Here is an 18,595-nt window from a genome sequence, read left to right as displayed (position 1 = left end):
AGGGATCGTCCTCATAGATACTAGTTGGGTTCATTACCGCTGAGCCACAATGGGAACTCCACCTTAGACTTTCACATATTCAAAAAAAAAAAAAATGAAACTGATTCTAGAGCTATGGACTTAAGACATAATAGTTAATAGAAAAGTTCTAGATTGAAAATATTTTTGCAAAAATGTACATCTGTATATGTATATATAGCTACTTAGAAAATCTATTGCTTTGGATGTATGTTTCATTTCTCAGTTACCTGTTTTGCATGCCATGTCCACAGCTGCTTCATTCCCACCCCTAGACTTCAAGCCACTGTATTACTTTTTAATTACTTTGTAATGAACTTTCAGTTAATTGTAATAATTAACAAATCATTTAACCAATAAAGTACCTTCTTGAGTAAATATAGACTTTTGGACTATGGGTCTAAGAATAGTTCAGTTTTCAGATTTAATATTTGAACCTCACATTTATCATGAGGCTCATACCATCATACATTAAATTGCTTTTATTTTATACTGCAAACAGTATGAAAGCAATAAAACATTTCTCTGGAAGTTCCCGTGTGGCGCAGTGGGTTAAGGATCCAGCATTGCCACAGCTATGGCACAGCCCACAACTGTGGAGTGGCCAGACAAAACCACACACATACACACACAAAAACCCATTTCCCTTCACCTTAAAAATGTGTGACATTTACATAAAAATTCCCTACATTTAGAAGTTCTGTGCCTTCTCCACTTACAAATCTAAGTGTATCCTTGCACAGACAGTAGTTTTTCCTCTGGGGTTTTGCTATATTTTATAAAAAGGAATATACAGACAGTGGATACAGGTAGAGGACTTCAAGCACCATAGGCCATCACATGTATACTGGGGGACAAGTATCATCAGGACCTTCTTAGTGATGAAGGCTTCAATGACTAAGGTTGGCAAAGATATAAAAAGTGCAAGAAGTCAAAAGAAATATCTTTTCTCAATGGAAAGATGACATGATTCAACATGCATAGAATGATTAAGAAGGAAAGTTTATTGGACTCAGTTACCCAGATGATTGTTCCTCTAGCTTCCACTTGAATTTTAAACATTTGCTTGACAAATGATTTCACATCCATTTCTTTTTCCTTTGGAAAATTCCCATATGTGATATACTGGTAGCACAGAATAAAAAGAACAGAATCATTGATGATGTTTGGCTGATGTTTTGGATGATGGAGAAGCCAGAAGCCTGCTACAAGTGCAGGCATGTGTATGGTCTCAAAATGTCAGGATAGTACGGATACTGAAACAGAAAATAAAAGATACCAATTGTATTAGTGTTTACATAATTTACACTTTTCCATGTGAGAGAACAAGGAGCATTCAATTTGTCTGAAAAGCTGTCTTTATTTCCTGCTACTCCATCCCCATCCCTAATGCACTCAAGTCAGGTCAATTAAAAGGGCAGTTCATGTTTTTCTGTTGTGTTTTATCCAACCTTAAGCTTAGCTATAACATCCTGAATATGACTGCCATTTAGACTTCATTATGTACTAGATTTTCAAAAAATCATTTTTGAGAGCCCTCGTGCCTTGTATAATAATGAATACAAACAGTGGGTAATGACACATAATAAGTTCATGCTATTTGTCACATACTCTGTAGATGCTTTTTGTGTGTGTGTTTTAATATTTAAACCTCAACTTAAACAACAATGCTGCAGACAGATTCTAATATTATTTCCATTTTATAGGTTGTAGATACTGAGACTTACAGAGATTTGTAACTTACTTTAGGTCACACATCTAGCATGAGATCCTGGGAGTTAAACCCAAATACAAAGTTGTACAAATTACAAGATGATAGGTATTGTGCCTAAAGATACTGATAATATAATAAAGTTAAGACCATGTTGAAAGTTTATAATAGAGTTTTGATAAAGAAATGCTTAAGGAGAGTAGAAAATAAAGTTGACTTGTATTTGGAGAGAATTTATTCTTGGGAATTTCAGAAATGTAACTACTGGAACTAATGTCCTTCCTAAAAAACCATCTTCTGGTGGGTAAGTACTGCTAGAAAAAGGTGGTCTTTATTATCTTTTAAAAATTATGTATATATGTGTGTGTTAGAAGTAGAAAATGGAACTGATTTTCCTAAGCTTTGAAGAAAATGTAAGTTTTAAGCATTAAAAATAGCTTTGTGTACCCTTCTTCTTTGCAATAACTTTTGTGATATTTTGTAAATGGAAAAAAGAAATAATAGTATGTTATGAAAAAATAGCAATATCTATACAGAAAATGATGCCAATATAGCTCCACCAACTCTCATAATGAGTCTTTGGGATGTTTTGAATGTAATTTAAATTTATAGTTATTAATAGTCATTTTAGGTGGCCAGGCAGAGGCCGTAGTAACTCCATGTTATAATATGACTGTCTCTGATCCTTTTTCCTTGCAAAGGTGAGTTCTCTTGTAAAGAAGGCAGAAGACTCTGATTTGCTGTATAATGTGGCTCCAGTAGAACAGGAAATGCAAAGCATTTTTTGGTTCTCATAATACGATCTTAAATGTTCTACCTGCAAAGATTGAACTGGGAATGGAAAACCAAGGCACCATCCTTGCCTTTCTCTCATCCTTCTACTTTTTTTTCCTCTGTTAGTCAAACTCTACCATAAAAAGAAATCCAGTATCTACCTCTTTCCTGAGCGAAGCAGTTCAAATCCTTCATTGATTTTTTCAAAGGGTAAAACATGGGTTATTAATGAATCCAGTGAAAACTTCTTAGCCATAAAATCAGCCACAAGTTTGGGGACAGAATCTTTACTTTTAAAGCCTGAAAAGGAAGTGACATCAATGTGCAGTTCAGCCAGGGATAAGAGAATTGGAGCACAGACTTTCTAAAGAAAAGCTAAATGAAAGTTTATAAAAAGTCCACAGACTACTATTACTGAGGTTAATAAGTGATAGTGTGCTTCAGTATCCTTTTGCTATGACTTAAAGAAAAAACAGTACAAACTAGGGTCTTGGTTATTAGTTCTTCCATAGAGAAATTATAGTACAGATGGTTTTTCCCAGAGTCAAGAAGAAAATTTATTGGTTGTCTAAATTTGGGCAGTGAGTGCAAACATGAAATATTGCTATGAATTTCCCAGGTCCTCCTAGGTATTTCAGTGCATTGTACAGTTACAAGTATCGAAAGAGACAATGCTGAACGATCCTTGTTGGTTTATGGGGACACCGGAAAAGCCTATCTCGGGACTTCTGTGTGCATTAGTTCCACATCTAGTTGATCTGAAACCTATAGATATAAAGGAATTTTAATTTATTTTTTAACAACTTTGCCTTTTCAAACCTGGCCTTGTTACTTGTAAAAGGGAAGAAATCCTGAAGTTATTAAAAATTTGGCCCTAAGTCTAATTACATACCACCAAAAATAGCTCCTTTCCAGGTGCGTCCATTCAATAGCAACATGGGGTTTATAGAGATATTTTGAGAATTAGGAGGTACTCCTACAATGACGCTTACGCCGTATGCTTTTTGACAGCACAGCAAGGCAGAAATCTGGAATAAAATTAATATGTAGCATGATCAAAGTGGATTCTTTAGTAGTCCCTGTTTATGATACACAGTATCATGTAATATTGATCTAGCTATATTGTGAGTGTGTGGCAGGAAGAGATTATGTCTTTTGTTTTTCCTCTCCCCATTATTTCCTAAAGCCTCTACATGTGGCTTTAGAAAATGCCCAGAAAGTATTTTTGAATGAGACAATAGATGAATGAATTTATATGTTTGCATATACTTAATTCTTCCCTAGAAAATAATAAAGAGGCATATATCATTACATCTATATATTCTGATTCCTCAAATAAATGTAATGTTTATTATCACATAACCCCTAGGCAATCTGAGCTGGTTAACTCATTTTTCATTTATTTATTAAATAGATATTTTGAACTCAATATGCTGATATTGATCCAGATACCATCTGGATCAATTACATCATCAAAGTTTGTCTCTTTTCCACTTGATGGTCTCCCTTTTTAATGGGTCCTGATTTCTACCGCCCATTTCTAATGGACATTTTTCCTGATTTATGTACTTTATTCTTTAGCAGTTTTGTTGAAGTATGATTAACAAATAAAAAATTTTTTGCTTTTAGGCTGAACAATGTGATTTTTTTAGGGTATACAATGTGATGATTTAATATACATATGCAATGTGAAATGAATACCACAATCAAGTTAATTAACACATCACCTCACATAGTTACTAGTTACTTTTTTTGTAGTGAGAACACTAAAGACCTACTCTTTTAGAGATTTTGAAGTATACAATACAGTGTTGTTAGCTATAAATGCCATGCTGTACATGTAAGTCCCCAGAACTTACTCATAACTGAAAGTTTGTAGCGTTTGACCGGCATCTATTCATTATTCCTACCCTGCCCTTCCTTCAGCCCCTGGAAACCACTGCTCTCTATTCAGTGGTCCTAATAGTTTGGTATTTTTAGATTCCGTATGTAAGAGAGGTCATATAATATTTGTCTTTCTGTGTCTGGCTTATTTCACTTTGCATAATGTTCTCCACATTAATCCATGTTGTTGCAAACGGCAGGACTTCTTTTTTATGGCTAAAGAATATTCATCTATATATATTCATCCATCCATTCATCCATCAGTGGACATGTAGGTTATTTCCACATCTTGGCTATTATGAATAATACTATAGTGAACATAAGGGTACAGATATCTCTTAACAATAGTGATTTTATTTTCTTTAGATATATACCCAGAAGTGAAGTTGCTGATCATATGATAGTTCTATCTTAAATTTTTTGAAGGAGGTTTATACTGTTTTTCATAAGGGCTGTACCAATTTTACATTCCTACCAACATATACAAAATTCCCTTTTCTCCCCACCCTGTCCAATACTAATCACTGCTTGTCTTTCTGTTAATAGCCATTCTCAGGTATAAGGTAATAGCTCTTTGTGATTTTGATTTGCATTTTCGTGATGATTAGTGATGTTGAGCACCTTTCCACATAGCTGCTGGCTTAAAAGGGGGCATGTTTTAAATGTATTTTTACTTCCCATGTGCTTTTACCTTAAACTACACCTATTTATTACTCTGGAACTTAAAAAGAAAGTCTTTCCCCTCCGGTCAGGTTTTTAAACATGTCCGTAGTAAAAAAAAAAAAAAAATTGTTTAGAACCCCCCAGAAATATGTAATAATCAGTCCTTTGTAGTTTTCTGGTGGCCTAGTGGTTAAGGATCCAACATTGTTACTGCTGTTGCTAGAGTCACTGCTGTGGCTCTGATTTGATCCCTGGCCCAGGAACTTCCATGTGCCTCAGGTGCGGCCAAATTAAAAAAAGAAAAAAATCAGTCCCTTGATTTTGGAATATGACATTTGGAGGACCAGAGAACCTTAGCACATGTGGCTATCAGATATTTAAAACAATCCAAATCCACATGAGAAAATTGGAGGAAAAACTAGAAAAATGGCATAAGGAAAAGCATGTGGCCTTGGAAAAAGTTGGATTTTCTCGGCACTCCAGTCGCCTATGTCCTGTTGTCCCAGGTCAAGGCTGCAAAGAGCTTTGCTCTTAGGATGCTGCTTCCTGTTACCAACACTGCTGGGACTTACTGGAGAACTTGAAAAGGGGGACTTATTAGTCTCTGGGGATTTTTTAAATAAGGATTCTAGAGAATTCTGATTAGGTAGAATACAGAGAGGTATTCTCTGTTGTGATTGATGGTATTTCTAATTATTTGAAAGTCATATCTGTATTTCAAAGATGATATAAACACTGCAAGACAGGAAACAGTACTTCATTGTCAGTAACACCAGCTGACATTGAGAGCTTACTACTCAACAGGTGGCACTGTGCTAAGTATTTTATGTGTATTATCTCATGGAACCCATAAACAATGCTATGAGATATGTATTGCTTAAATTTTTTCAGTGGAAAACCTGTTGACTATTTATTTATTTATTTATTTTTTAATTTTGCTTTTTAGGGCCATACCTGCAGCATATGGAGGCTCCCAGGCTAGGGGTCTAATCGGAGCTACAGCTGCTGGCCTTCGCCACAGCCCCAGCAATGCAGGATCCGAGCCACATCTGCGACCTACACCACAGCTCATGGCAATACTGGATCCTGGACCCACTGAGCGAGGCCAGGGAATCAAACCCACATCCTCATGGATGCTAGTCAGATTCGCTTCCGCTGTGCCACAATGGGAACTCCCCTGCTGACTTTTTAAAGTTTTCAGTTCAATGCACAGATTTGGATGCTTATTATGCACCAGACACTGTGCTATCTGCTGTGGTAAAATGGGGCATATTTTTTCTTAATAAAATGATATGGACCCTAAAGTTGCTCATTTTTTCTTTTGGCCAAAGTATAATATATGAAAAAAATCACTATGCATTAAAACATAAAAATTATTAAACCATTTTTTGTTAAGAACTTGGAGGGAGAAATCAAACTTGGCCACTTGAGAACAGAATTTGTATTATTTATATTTATTTGAATTTAGATGTTTAAGCTAAAAATTAATGAAGTAAATGTGTAATGGCTCAGTTAAAAAAGCCCTCTTGCCTCTCTAAAAAAGGAAATAATACTTGTTAAGGTTATGCTTAACTGATAGAATGAAAGATTGCTCCTGATAATACATTAAGCAATCCAAGTAACAAATAGGATATGGAAAATTGCCATAGTTTAAAAAATATTTTCTCTATATAATGTTTATATTGTTTTGCATAAAAGCAGACTCCAGAACGCAGAAGCAGATGTCTCAACGCATTTCAGGGTACATACCATAGTGTCAATCCTCCCAATGACTTCAAATGAAAAATCCACGCCTCCACCGCTCATTTCCTGTAGCACCTCCTGGATAGGTTTCTCATAGTCCTGAGGGTTGATGCACTCGGTGGCACCCACCTCTTTGGCTTTTGCAAATTTGTCTTTGTTGATGTCCACTCCAATGATCCTGGCTGCTCCAGCTGCTTTACAGCCCATGACAACAGACAGGCCGACTCCTCCGAGGCCGAACACGGCACAGGTGGAGCCCTGGGTGACCTATGTTTTCAGAGATGCAAAAATGGATTAAGTGTAAATCAACTATACTCTAATAAAAAATGGCTTAAGTAATGATTGTTAGAAAGAGCCTAAATTGTGTAAAGTGCCATGCCTTATCTGTTGTCAGGAGCTACTCAAACTAAATCTAACCTTTTGTCAAAATTTCTTTGGGCTTCAGCTCCTTCATCTTTAAAATGAGGAGGTTGAATTAGAGCAGTGGTTCTCATATTTCCTGGACCTAAACTCACCTGGGGAGCTTTAAAAACAATCTCAACACCCAGATCACAGCACATAAGCATCGAATCAGAATCTCTGCAGGTGTAACCCAGTCCCCACTTGAATACAATGGGAAACCCATGCTGGGAGCCAATGGTCTGGATGATTTTTGAGCTCTAAATGCCAGTGACTCGCATCTTGAAGAGAATCTAGTGGCTCAAATCCATTGAACTTCAGTCCATCACACATACACGAACACAATTTTGGGGAAATGAAATAAGTGAAAAAGAGGGGACTGAAGAAATAATCCAGTTGAGCCCTCAATAATTAATTCTTTGATTCATTAACTTTCAGTAGTCATGACCAGTATAATGAGAGCAGAAATTAGCTGTGAAGCATAGGAGTTATCCTCAGCTTAAAGCAAACTTAACAACAAGGGAAATTTAACAGGTAATTGTAAGATAATACAGCTTTAGACCAATGTGATCTTAATGGGTCTTTATACCTGCTTTTTAAAATATGCTAATGGACAATAATGCAATGAAAAGCTGGACTGTATTTTAATAAAGGATGAAATTAATTACCTCGAATGCCCTTGGTTTCTGCTCTCTGTGTAGGCTTAAATGGACTGCCTGCTCAGGTGAGGCAATTGCACAAGGGACTTAGTGCTAGAGTCACAGAAATTTGGAAAACAAGTGTTCTCAATTGTTTACTTGGCAACTGACTGTTTAATAAGCCTAGTCTGTTATAATCAGCCTTCACTGTGGTAACATGCTCTTTCCTTTCCCAAGTAAACATTCCCTGGAGTACAACACCACTTTTTTACCTTAGAAAACTATGCAGTTTGTGATTATTTTTAAAGTGCTGTTAATTATGTATTATGGTTTATGATTCAGCAGGAGTTTTGACAGAGAGGCTATTCGCAGCTCTCAAACTACTAGCTGTGAGATTAGGAGCAAATAGCATTATGTATCTGGGCTTCAGTTTCCTAATACAAAAGGATACTACTAGATTTCTAACCTTTTGGCAAGAGGAGACTTTAAAGAATTTCTCCTTAAAACCTACCATTTCTGAAGAGAGAGAGAGAGAGAGAGAGAAAGAGAGAGAGAGAGAGAGAGAGTGTGTGTGTGTGTGTGTGTGTGTGTGTGTGTGTTCATGGCAGGGGAGGAGGTATAGCAGTGGAGTAGATGCTTCATGCATCACTGAAGCTTCGACAGAGTGGGTATGTTGGTGACCCTCAGTTTGGAGGTATATCAGTTAGATACTTTGGAATCTACTGGTTTTGTTTGTTTGTTTTTTTTTTAGGGCCACATCCGTGGCATATGGAGGTTCACAGGCTAGGGGTCTAATAGGAGCTGTTGCTGCCGGCCTACGCCAGGGCCATGGCAATGCCAGATTCAAGCCACGTTTGCGACCTACACCACAGCCCACGGCAACACCGGGTCCTTAATTCACTAAGCAAGGCCAGGGATTGAACTTGCAACCTCATGGTTCCTAGTCGAATTCGTTTCCGCTGCGCCACGTCAGGAACTCCTGGAATCTACTGTTGATCCTAATTCTGGGAGTAGCAAAGCCAAGGAGTAGATGCTCCTCAAAGGCAACCCCTTTAGTTCATTTACTTTTGTTGCCTCAGAACCTTACAGAATCTGTGGTGCATGGTGCATGTTGGTGCTAACTGCAAAATGAATGACAAAATGAACTCCCAGCTCTAAAATATAGTGGTCCTATAAAGAACACAAATAGAAGAATAGTTATTGAAAAGAATACCTTTACTTTTTCTTAACTTATTATCAATAGTTTTCATTTGTGATAAACATAATTTTTCTAGGACAGGCTCTCAAATCCTTCTGAGGGCATTTTCTACTTATGATCAGCACCCTCAATTGTATGGAGTATATCAATGTTATTATGGTCGGGGGGGGGCTACCAGTAAATCTGTGAAGAATGATGTCTTGATTCCTATGAGAAATTGCTTTCATTTTAGTTCCTGACAGTCCAGGTGTAGCTGGTTTTATCATTCACTGTTTTTCCTACCTTGGCAACTTTGATTGCAGACCCATAACCAGTAGAAAATCCACAGCCAATCAGACAGACTTTCTCCAGTGGTGAGGCTGCATCGATCTTGGCCACTGACATCTCATCCACCACTGTGTACTGGGTGAAGGTGCTGGTGCCGAGAAACTGCAAGATGGGCTTCCCTTTGCAGGTGAACCTGCTGGTACCATCACTAAGGGTCCCCCGAGGATTAGTCAGACTGGTCAGGGCAACACAGGGACACATGAGGGTGTGAGAAGAGGCATAACTGATGTGCAAATTCCTTGGCTGGATAAGAAGAGTATCAGAAACTTACTCATTTTTGCAGCAAATGTTGGCTTCAGGGTGTTTACAAACACTGCACTTTCCACACTGGGGAACAAAGAGTGGGATGACTTTATCACCTGGAGAGGGGGATAAAACAAATTCTTTAAAAAATTTTACTTAGGAATTAATAGAGTAAGAACTTAAAAACTTACACATATGTATAAGAGGCATTTGACTTTGAAAAGTCTCCAAGAATAGAGTCCAGTCAGTGCTATGTCTCGGTCATTGCCTGCCAGCATAGCCCGGTATTGAGTTTATATACGCCTGAAGATGCCCAAAGAGAAAATGCAAATCTGGAAAACAGCATGGATTTTTAAAAGTAGTTCCATTCGGAGTTCCCATCTTGGCTTAGTGGTTAATGAACCTAATTAGGATCCGTGAGGATACAGTTTCAACCCCTGGCCTGGCTCAGTGGGTTAAGGATCCTTTGTTGCCTTGAGCTGTGGTGTAGGTCACAGATATGGCTAGTATCTTGAGTGGCTGTGGCTGTGGCATAGGCCAACAGCTAAAGCTCTGATTTGACCCCTAACCTGGGAACTTCCATATGCCTCAGTTGTAGCCCTAAAAAGCAAATAAATAAATAAAAATAAAAGTAGTTCTGTTGTATTGATAGTTATCTTTTATTGTATGCCTTTTCTCTTGGGGATTTTATACTTATGATCTCATTTAATCCTCAATAATTAAAGCTTAAATATTCTTACTGTAAGTATAAATATAAATTTAAATTGTGAGCAAGCTGCCATAGTTCCACTAGATAATCCAGTATTTTGTATTAGTTTGGGGTACAGTATAAATGAGAATCTCAACCACCATTTTTTGGATTTTCAAAGTGACTTCATTTATTTCTACTATGAAATGAGTACTTATTTTTAAATTTTTTATTATTTTTTAAGGAACTAACAAAAATGGGACAAACAAGAATTCAAGAAATTCTGGAATTCCCATTGTGGCATAGCAGAAATGAATTTAACTAGGAACCATGAGGTTGAGGGTTCTATCCCTGGCCTTGCTCGGTGGGTTAAAGATCCAGTGCTGCTGTGAGCTGTGGTGTAGGTCACAGATGTGGCTCGGATCCTGTGTTGCTGTGGCTGTGGTGTAGGCCAGCAGCTATAGCTCCCATTCGACCCCTGGCCTGGGAACATCCATATGCCATGGGTGTGGCCCTAAAAAAAGACCAACAAAAAAAAAAAAAAAAAGAAAGAAAGAAAAAGAATTCAAGGAATTCCTTTGAAAACTTCAATCCTTGATAATGAGTTAGAAAATCATGGACTTGGAGAATAGACTTGTGGTTGCCAAGGGGGAGAAGGAAGGAGTGGGATGGATTGGGAGCTTGCAGACTATTGCCTTTGGAATGGATTAGCAATGGGATCTGGCTGTGTAGCACTGGGAACTATGTCTAGTCACTTATGATGGAGCATGATAATGTGAGAAAAAAGAATATATACATGTATGTGTAACTGGGTCACCATGCTATACAGTAGGTAAAAAAAATAATGTATTGGGGAAATTAAAAAAAAATGAGTTAGAAATTTTCTTTTAGGGGAAGAACTGACTTTCAAATATTTGTAGTCGATAATTTTTATATTATCTATTTTTACTCCATTTTAGGGAGGGGGCAGAGATGAAAGTAAAAGTGTCATTTATCATTTATTGGTTTCTAACTGAAGGAAATACTAAGAGCTAAACCTCAAACCAGACAACTTATTTTATTATTTTCTATTCACATGTCAATTAAGTATTTGTTAAGGGGGAGGTCAAATCTACTGGCTAAAGTCATTTTTTAGAATTAAACATAATTTTTATTTTTAATCATCTATAGTACTTATCCAAAAAACTCAGAAAAATAACATTTAGGAGTTCCCATCATGGTTCAGTGGTTAACGAATCCGACTAGGAACCATGAGGTTGTGGGTTCGATCCCTGGCCTCGCTCAGTGGGTTAAGGATCTGGCGTTGCCGTGAGTTGTGATGTAGGTCGCAGACGTGGCTCGGATCCCGCGTTGCTGTGGCTCTGGTGTAGGCTGGCGGCTACAGCTCCGATTCAACCCCTAGCCTGGGAACCTCCATATGCCACGGGAGAAATAGCAAAAAGACAGAAAAAAAAATAACATTTAACCGGTAAACTTTATATAAGATGATGGCATGGAAATTTTCTCTTTATTCACTATTTAACTCTAAAAGTATTTATCTGTACTAATACACAATAATACTAGGATATGATAAATATTAAAGATAAAATAGTACTTGGTAACCAGTCACATTTAATCACAGTTAAAGGTAATCAGTCATTGTTTTTGGCAGGATGACTTCTGCTGGTTCTCTTTCACTTCCTTCCAGCTAGTCTGTTTTATTTATTCTGTGTTCTGGAAAGGAGGCCATGTTGGAAGGGGAAACCAGGGAATGGGCTCCACTTCCTATCTAAGAGAGGATTTTGTTGATTTACTCATAGCCTCACAGCTCTCAATGTGTGAAGTCCACACAGAACAGGTTCCATACACTGGTCTAGAGGCTCAGGACAGAGACAGTTTTTTTATTCTTGTCCCATGTGTAGTTCTCTTTGGACCCGAGAGAAGCCAGGGCTCAGCAACACTGAAATGGGAATTAATTGATTATGAACCCAACCCTGGCTGGTGCTGGGTCTCTTTCGATTCTAGGATCTAACATGGTGCCTGACCTCTAGTAGGTCCTCAAGAAATACTTGCTGAGGAAGAGATTACAAGAGTGCATGAATGCATACAAGCCTGAGTCAGGTAGGAAGTAGGGAAAGGAAGAGACCTCTATCCCAGTCCCAGCTCAGCTGTGCTCATTATTTCAGTTCCATCATCCAGGCTGGATGATCTTGGTGTCCTGAGCTAAGGCACATTCCCCAAGAGTGAATTCTGTACCTGGTTTTACCGTAGTCACCCCCTCACCAATGCTCTCCACAATGCCAGCCGCCTCATGACCTAGGATCATAGGAAGAGGTGTGACCAAGGATCCACGAACCACATGGTCATCTGAGCGACAGATTCCTGTGGCCACCATCTACAGAGTAAAAGGAGGATGATCAGACTCAGAAAAGATTATGACCCTGAGATAGATTTAACATACCCAGTTTCCTGAAATTGCACTGAAGAGTTTTCAAGTATTTTGCTAATAATTCATACTCTTCCCAAGTATTACTCAGCCTCCTCTACTTTCCTTTCATGCATTAAACAATTTGGAATAATCTGTGAAATATTGTTCCTGAAATATTTAAGTCTTACATAATATACAAGAATGTACCCCCCTTTTCTTTTGTCTTTTGTCTTTTGTCCTTTTAGGGCCACACCCTTGGGATACAGAGGTTCCTAAGCTAGGGGTCTAACTGGAGCTGTTGCTGCCGGCCTACGCCAGAGCCACAGCAAGGCCAGATCTGAGCCGTGTCTGCACAGTTCACAGCAATGCCAGATCCTTAACCCACTGAGCGGGGCCAGGGATCGAACCTGCAACCTCATAGTTCCTAGTCAGATTTGTTTCCCCTGTGCCACGATGGGCGCTCCAAGAATGTATCCTTTTATAATAGAAGTAGAAAATGCGGATTAGCATAAAAAAAAATTCCACCATCTAAAGCTAGTTGATTTTGAAATCTTGCTATGTGTTTCTTTGTACTTTTTTCTGTACTAACATGTAAATTCTTTATTTTATTTTATTAGGATTGTACAGTATATACTCTTTGGTCTCTTTTAAAAATTTTAACAATGTGTATTTACATATTTCCTTGATAACAAATATAATTCCACTGTCTGGATGACCATGTAAAAATCTTAATGAATTTTGGTTATCTTCACTGTTACTCTCTGAAATTTTTAAACCTAAAATTAAGTAGACGTGAAGAAAATATTTTACCTTAATACGAACTTCATAGGCCTTCGGGGGTGCGACCTCCACCTCCTCAATGGAAAATGGTTTCTCGAGCTCCCATAGCACAGCTGCTTTGCATTTTATTACCTGGAAATTGAACAGACAGATGATACTGGTATTTCCTCACCCCGAAGTCAGAGATTTTGTCTCTCATCTTTTTACATGCAACATCTAGCCCCTTTTCTGATGCAACATCTAGCCCCATGTCTGGAACCTAACATTGTTTCATAAAAATGAAGAACCTCTGATTTACGAAAAGAATAAAAGTAACTTTTTATAAAAAATATAAAAAGTTACTTAAAGAGAAACAGAACTAACTATAATGAAACATTGAGTTTAAATGGAATATATTATTTTATGAAGAAAGAATGCCATGTTTTTTTCTCTAAGCATTGTTAATTATTTCTATTTCCTAGTGTCCTGGAATTGGCTGTTTACACCAAACTGTTGGCTTATACATTAAATTCTAAATCACCGTGATTTTGCTGACTGTTCATGTGAAACTGATTGTCCTCTTGCTCAATTATCCACTTAAACCAAAATAGTCTGAGTTTGATTCCAGTTACATGCTTGCCTTCCTGCTGAGGGTTTCTCTTTCTCTATGTGCCTATTTTGTTCCTTTGATTTTTCTCTCTCCACTCCTTCTGTGTGCTACTTCTTTGCATTACTCATTTGAAAGTTAGATTTGGCAGCTCTGTTGTGCAACATAATTTATGTATAGCGATTTCTTCCAGAGCCAAAAACTGCAGAGCTAAAGCTACACACATAAACACACACACTTAAAAATGAGAGAACTATGTGCCTGACATTTTAGCTAGCATAGCTTCCCTACAGATGTTCTTACAAATAAAAGTTGAACACATATTTTCAGTGCTTCAGAATGTAGTATAGGACTTTTCATTTTTGCCAAGCTTGTATAGTTGGGTGTTTTCTTCTAGAGAGAACTGAAATACTGCAACAATCAAAATTTCAGTTGAAATTTATCTGATAATTTATTGTCATTATTTATATGCCAGATCCTCCTACTTTGCAGAGTGTTTGTCATGGTCAGTGACACAATAAATATGAGCGTACTTGGAAATAACACACCAGTGGTAGATAGGTGTTGATTATTGGGTGCCGATGATGTAGCAGTCACACATGGAGGCACTGGGTGACTTATATGCTTGACGTTTAAACTTCAAGAGGCAGTATTACTGAATTATTAGTCTTATTTTACTGATGAAAAGATTGAGGCACAATTGACTCAGTAATTAGCTAAGTACTTTAACTAAAGTCACAAAGCTGTCTGTCCAGAGAATTAATATCCCACTTTATCTTTTCATTACTCCACAGTAGTAAAAGATTAACAAAAGATTCAGGTTAACAGTAACAACAATAATAATAATATCAATGACTAATATTGAATTATTTCTATGTACTAGGCACTATTATAAATGCTCTCCAATATTAAATTTTCACAACTACCTTATAAAGTAGGTATTATTACTGTTGCCATTTAGCCTCTGAAGAAAATATAATGCAGGCAAGAGTAACCATAAATGAAGTGTTGTAAAGATAAAAGTTTTCGATGTTGCACCTGAGGGGAAAAGATTGATAGCCTATAATTTATGATTTTCATTAATATATTTGGTTTATCCTTTTGCTCCCTAATTCATTATTTATTTATTTTATTATTTATTTATTTATTTTTTGTCTTTCTGTCTTTTCTAGGGCCGCACCCACGGCATATGGAGGGTCCCAGGCTAGGGGTCTAATTGGAGCTATAGCCACCGGCCTACACCAGAGCCACAGCAGCGCCAGATCCAAGCTGCGTCTGCGACCTACACCACAGCTCACGGCAACGCTGGATCCTTAACCCACTGAGCGAGGCCAGGGATCGAACCCGCAACCTCATGGTTCCTAGTTGGATTAGTTAACCACTGAGCCATGATGGGAATTCCTCATTATTTCTTTTAAGCTGGGTTTCAGCAAGTTTAATTTTTCTTTTTCCTGTCTATTCTTCATTTGGAATGTAATAGGCCATTGCAATGCTAATCGGCAATGAATGAAAATAGTCAGAATAAGAACACTGACAATTGGTTACCCCTGTGATTTCCAGTCAGTCTTTTTGATATAAGCCTGTAGTGTCATGTTGTGTGTAGAAACTCAGAAGCTTTCAATAGTTATTGTAGCAAGATATTATATTGTACAATTCACTCCTAACACAGCAAAACCTACTGGAAACAGTTACACAGACTTTTGTCAGTAAGCAAAAGTCTTAAAATTGTATTGTATTTAATAACTACATGCATTTCTTTGCATGTGTAAGCACAGTGAACAAATAAATATGAATCTGTGGAAGACTTAGAACCAGATATTTCTGTTCCCAGTGCTAATAAGTGATTCAAACTGTATCAGTATTAATTTTGTTTTGTAAAATCACATTGACTTTATTATGGGAAAGATATTCTATAGGATTTCTATGGCAATTTCTTGAATTGTGCCTTTTAAAGCAGAATTTGCATATTGATGTTAGTTTGCTTAGTCTTAATCATTCTAATGCTTTGAGAGCAGTGAAACTTTTGTCACACTTAACTTTCCTGTATTCATAAAAAGAATATGATTACAAAGAATAGCACATTTAAATTATGGTTTCTTACTATAAAGAAAACTTTCTTAATATAAAGATAACTTCTTGATTAAAAACATTTCATTTTAATTTTAGATTTGCAAATTACTCATGATCGTTTATAACTACTGCACATTTATTTAATATAGACTTTAATAGGTATAGATTCTATACATATTTGTTAAAGACATTTAAGAATAATTCACTTCAACTGTAGTTTAATATGCATACATTGAAGCATATATTCTATGCTGTATTTCAGTATATATTGCTTCTCACTTGTATATGCATTTTAAATTATTCACTACATTCTATAGCTCTTTGTGTATTATATGAATTAGAATATAATTCCAAAAGTAAAAAAAAAAAATTTTCCCTTACTTTTCCTGCTGTGCTCATGTTTCTGCTTTCTCTGCAGGCCAGGAGATGTGAATTCTTGCAGATTCTCCTCTGCTCAAGTACGTACAGCAGATATATTGAGCAGATTTTTATTTGCTTGAGTAACACCTAGTTCCACACATGTGATCTGGGATCTTTAAGCCACACCCACCAGCGTATTCTCAGACCAAGTCAAATCAGGAAGAAAGGGCACTGAATCAGCACTCATAGACTTTTTTGGCAATATGATGATTTCAGGTTACATATTGACTTAATTAGGTTAAATATTTCCATATATATATAAATATTTATATTTATCTTTTTCCTGGATGCCATACTTCTCTTAGTTCCACACAGAGTGTTCAGAGTTCTCTTTTCCCTTTGTGTGAACTAAGCTCCAATTTCTAATCCACATGATTCAGTGAGGAAGGAGGAGAAGTCAGAAAGCAACACAAATAACATGGAGAGAGAGCTACAAGCCTGAGGCAGATGTTTGCTCCAGCACTCTCTTCTCACCATAGAGACATCAGATACCAATCAGTGACAGCAAAGGTACTAAACGTTTCTGGCACTTCTGTTCCACTCAGTATCAGTCAGCACTGACTGAGAACCTCTCTATCCTAGATACTCGGGTGGGTACAGTGGTGTGACAATCATGGATAAGAGGTGGCCTCTACTTGAACCAAGAGGCTGTATGGGACAGTGGTTATGGCATGGCTTTGGATTTGAGCAGACCCTATCCTTACCAGCTGTGTGAACTTGGGCTTATTCAACTGTCCTTGGCCATAGTTTCCCTCTCTGTAAAGTGAGGATGAATAGTAGGACCCCTGAAAGGGTTGTTTGATGAACAAATGAGATAATACTTTAGAACATATATCAGGGATCCTGACAAACAGGACAGCCTTTAATAAATACTAGCTACAATGATTATGCATAAAAGTAAAATCACAGTCTATAGGGGGAAAAGATACAGGCAAGTCAGACCATCTGGGATATTCTAGATCAGAGGGAGGGCATTCTGACTGAAGAACTCCTAGGATGCTTTTTAGAGAGAAGATATTTAAGTTAGAAACAAAATAATGCCATTTTCAGCAACATGGATGGAACTAGAGACTCTCATACTGAGTGAACTCAGTCAGAAAGAGAAAGACAAATACCATATGATATCACATATATCTGAAATCTAATATACAGCACAAATGAACCTTTCCACAGAAAAGAAAATCATGGACTTGGAGAACAGACTTGTGGTTGCCAAGGGGGAGGGGGAGGGGGTGGGATGCATGGGGTGCTTGGGGATAATAGATGCAGACTGTTGCCTTTGGAATGGATTAGCAATGAGATTCTGCTGTGTAGCACTGGAAACTATGTCTGGTCACTTATGAAGGAGCATGGTAATATGAGAAAAAAGAATGTATACATGTATGTGTAACTGGGTCACCATACTGCACAGTAGAAAATTGACAGAACACTGCAAACCAGCTATAATGGAAAAAAATAAAAATCATTATTTAAAAACAAAACAAAAAAATAAAAATCATTATTTAAAAACAAAACAAAAAAAGAAACAAAGTACTGCTCATATTGCCAATTAGTCAAGAAAGCTCACTCTGCATGTCCATTGTCTTTGTCCCAAGAGTATGAGAAAGAGAATATGAGTTTGATTTTTAGTAAATCTCACATCTTTTACCAACAGTTGCAGAATATAGTGCATTCAACTACTTAATTAGATACAGTCTGTTAACATTCTCTGAAATTGTGAAGGAAACAACACTATTGTCTGTTTCTAACTTTACTGATGCAGGTGTAGAGAGCCATGGTAGGCCTACCCTATGACCACATAGCAGAGAGACAAGAAAGGTCTTTCACTTCAGTGTGGTCTCATAACTTGAAATGGCCCAACTTCTAGACAGTTGTCACCACCCTGCTCTTCCCTCATCTTAACTTGTGGAGGAGAACAAGGCAAAGAAAAGGAATCTGGGAGTTCCCGTCGTGGAGCAGTGGTTAACGAATCCGACTAGGAACCATGAGGTTGCGGGTTCTGTCCCTGCCCTTGCTCAGTGGGTTAACGATCCGGCGTTGCCGTGA

At 37.4% G+C, this 18,595-nt stretch overlaps 2 protein-coding genes across 3 annotated transcripts in view; one reads left to right on the top strand and one right to left on the bottom strand.

The window, feature by feature from the left end:
- Positions 1 to 18,595, top strand: part of C8H4orf17 (chromosome 8 C4orf17 homolog) — a 348,243-nt gene that overhangs the window by 160,689 nt on the left and 168,959 nt on the right. The gene's annotated exons all lie outside the window — the stretch shown is intronic.
- On the bottom strand, positions 1,000 to 16,655 carry ADH1C (alcohol dehydrogenase 1C (class I), gamma polypeptide). 2 transcript variants are annotated; one of them, NM_001243939.1, is given in 9 exon segments: positions 1,000 to 1,274; positions 2,665 to 2,803; positions 3,396 to 3,531; positions 6,800 to 7,060; positions 9,311 to 9,530; positions 9,627 to 9,714; positions 12,522 to 12,660; positions 13,504 to 13,605; positions 16,511 to 16,591. In NM_001243939.1, coding segments are annotated over 9 exon segments (1,128 nt in total). In that variant the 5' UTR covers positions 16,529 to 16,591; the 3' UTR covers positions 1,000 to 1,249.

This window comes from Sus scrofa, chromosome 8 (assembly GCF_000003025.6).
Source record: "Sus scrofa isolate TJ Tabasco breed Duroc chromosome 8, Sscrofa11.1, whole genome shotgun sequence".
NCBI classification, from domain to species: domain Eukaryota; kingdom Metazoa; phylum Chordata; class Mammalia; order Artiodactyla; family Suidae; genus Sus; species Sus scrofa.
Note: the sequence above shows the minus strand (reverse complement) of the source record. Positions and strands in the feature narration are given on the sequence as shown.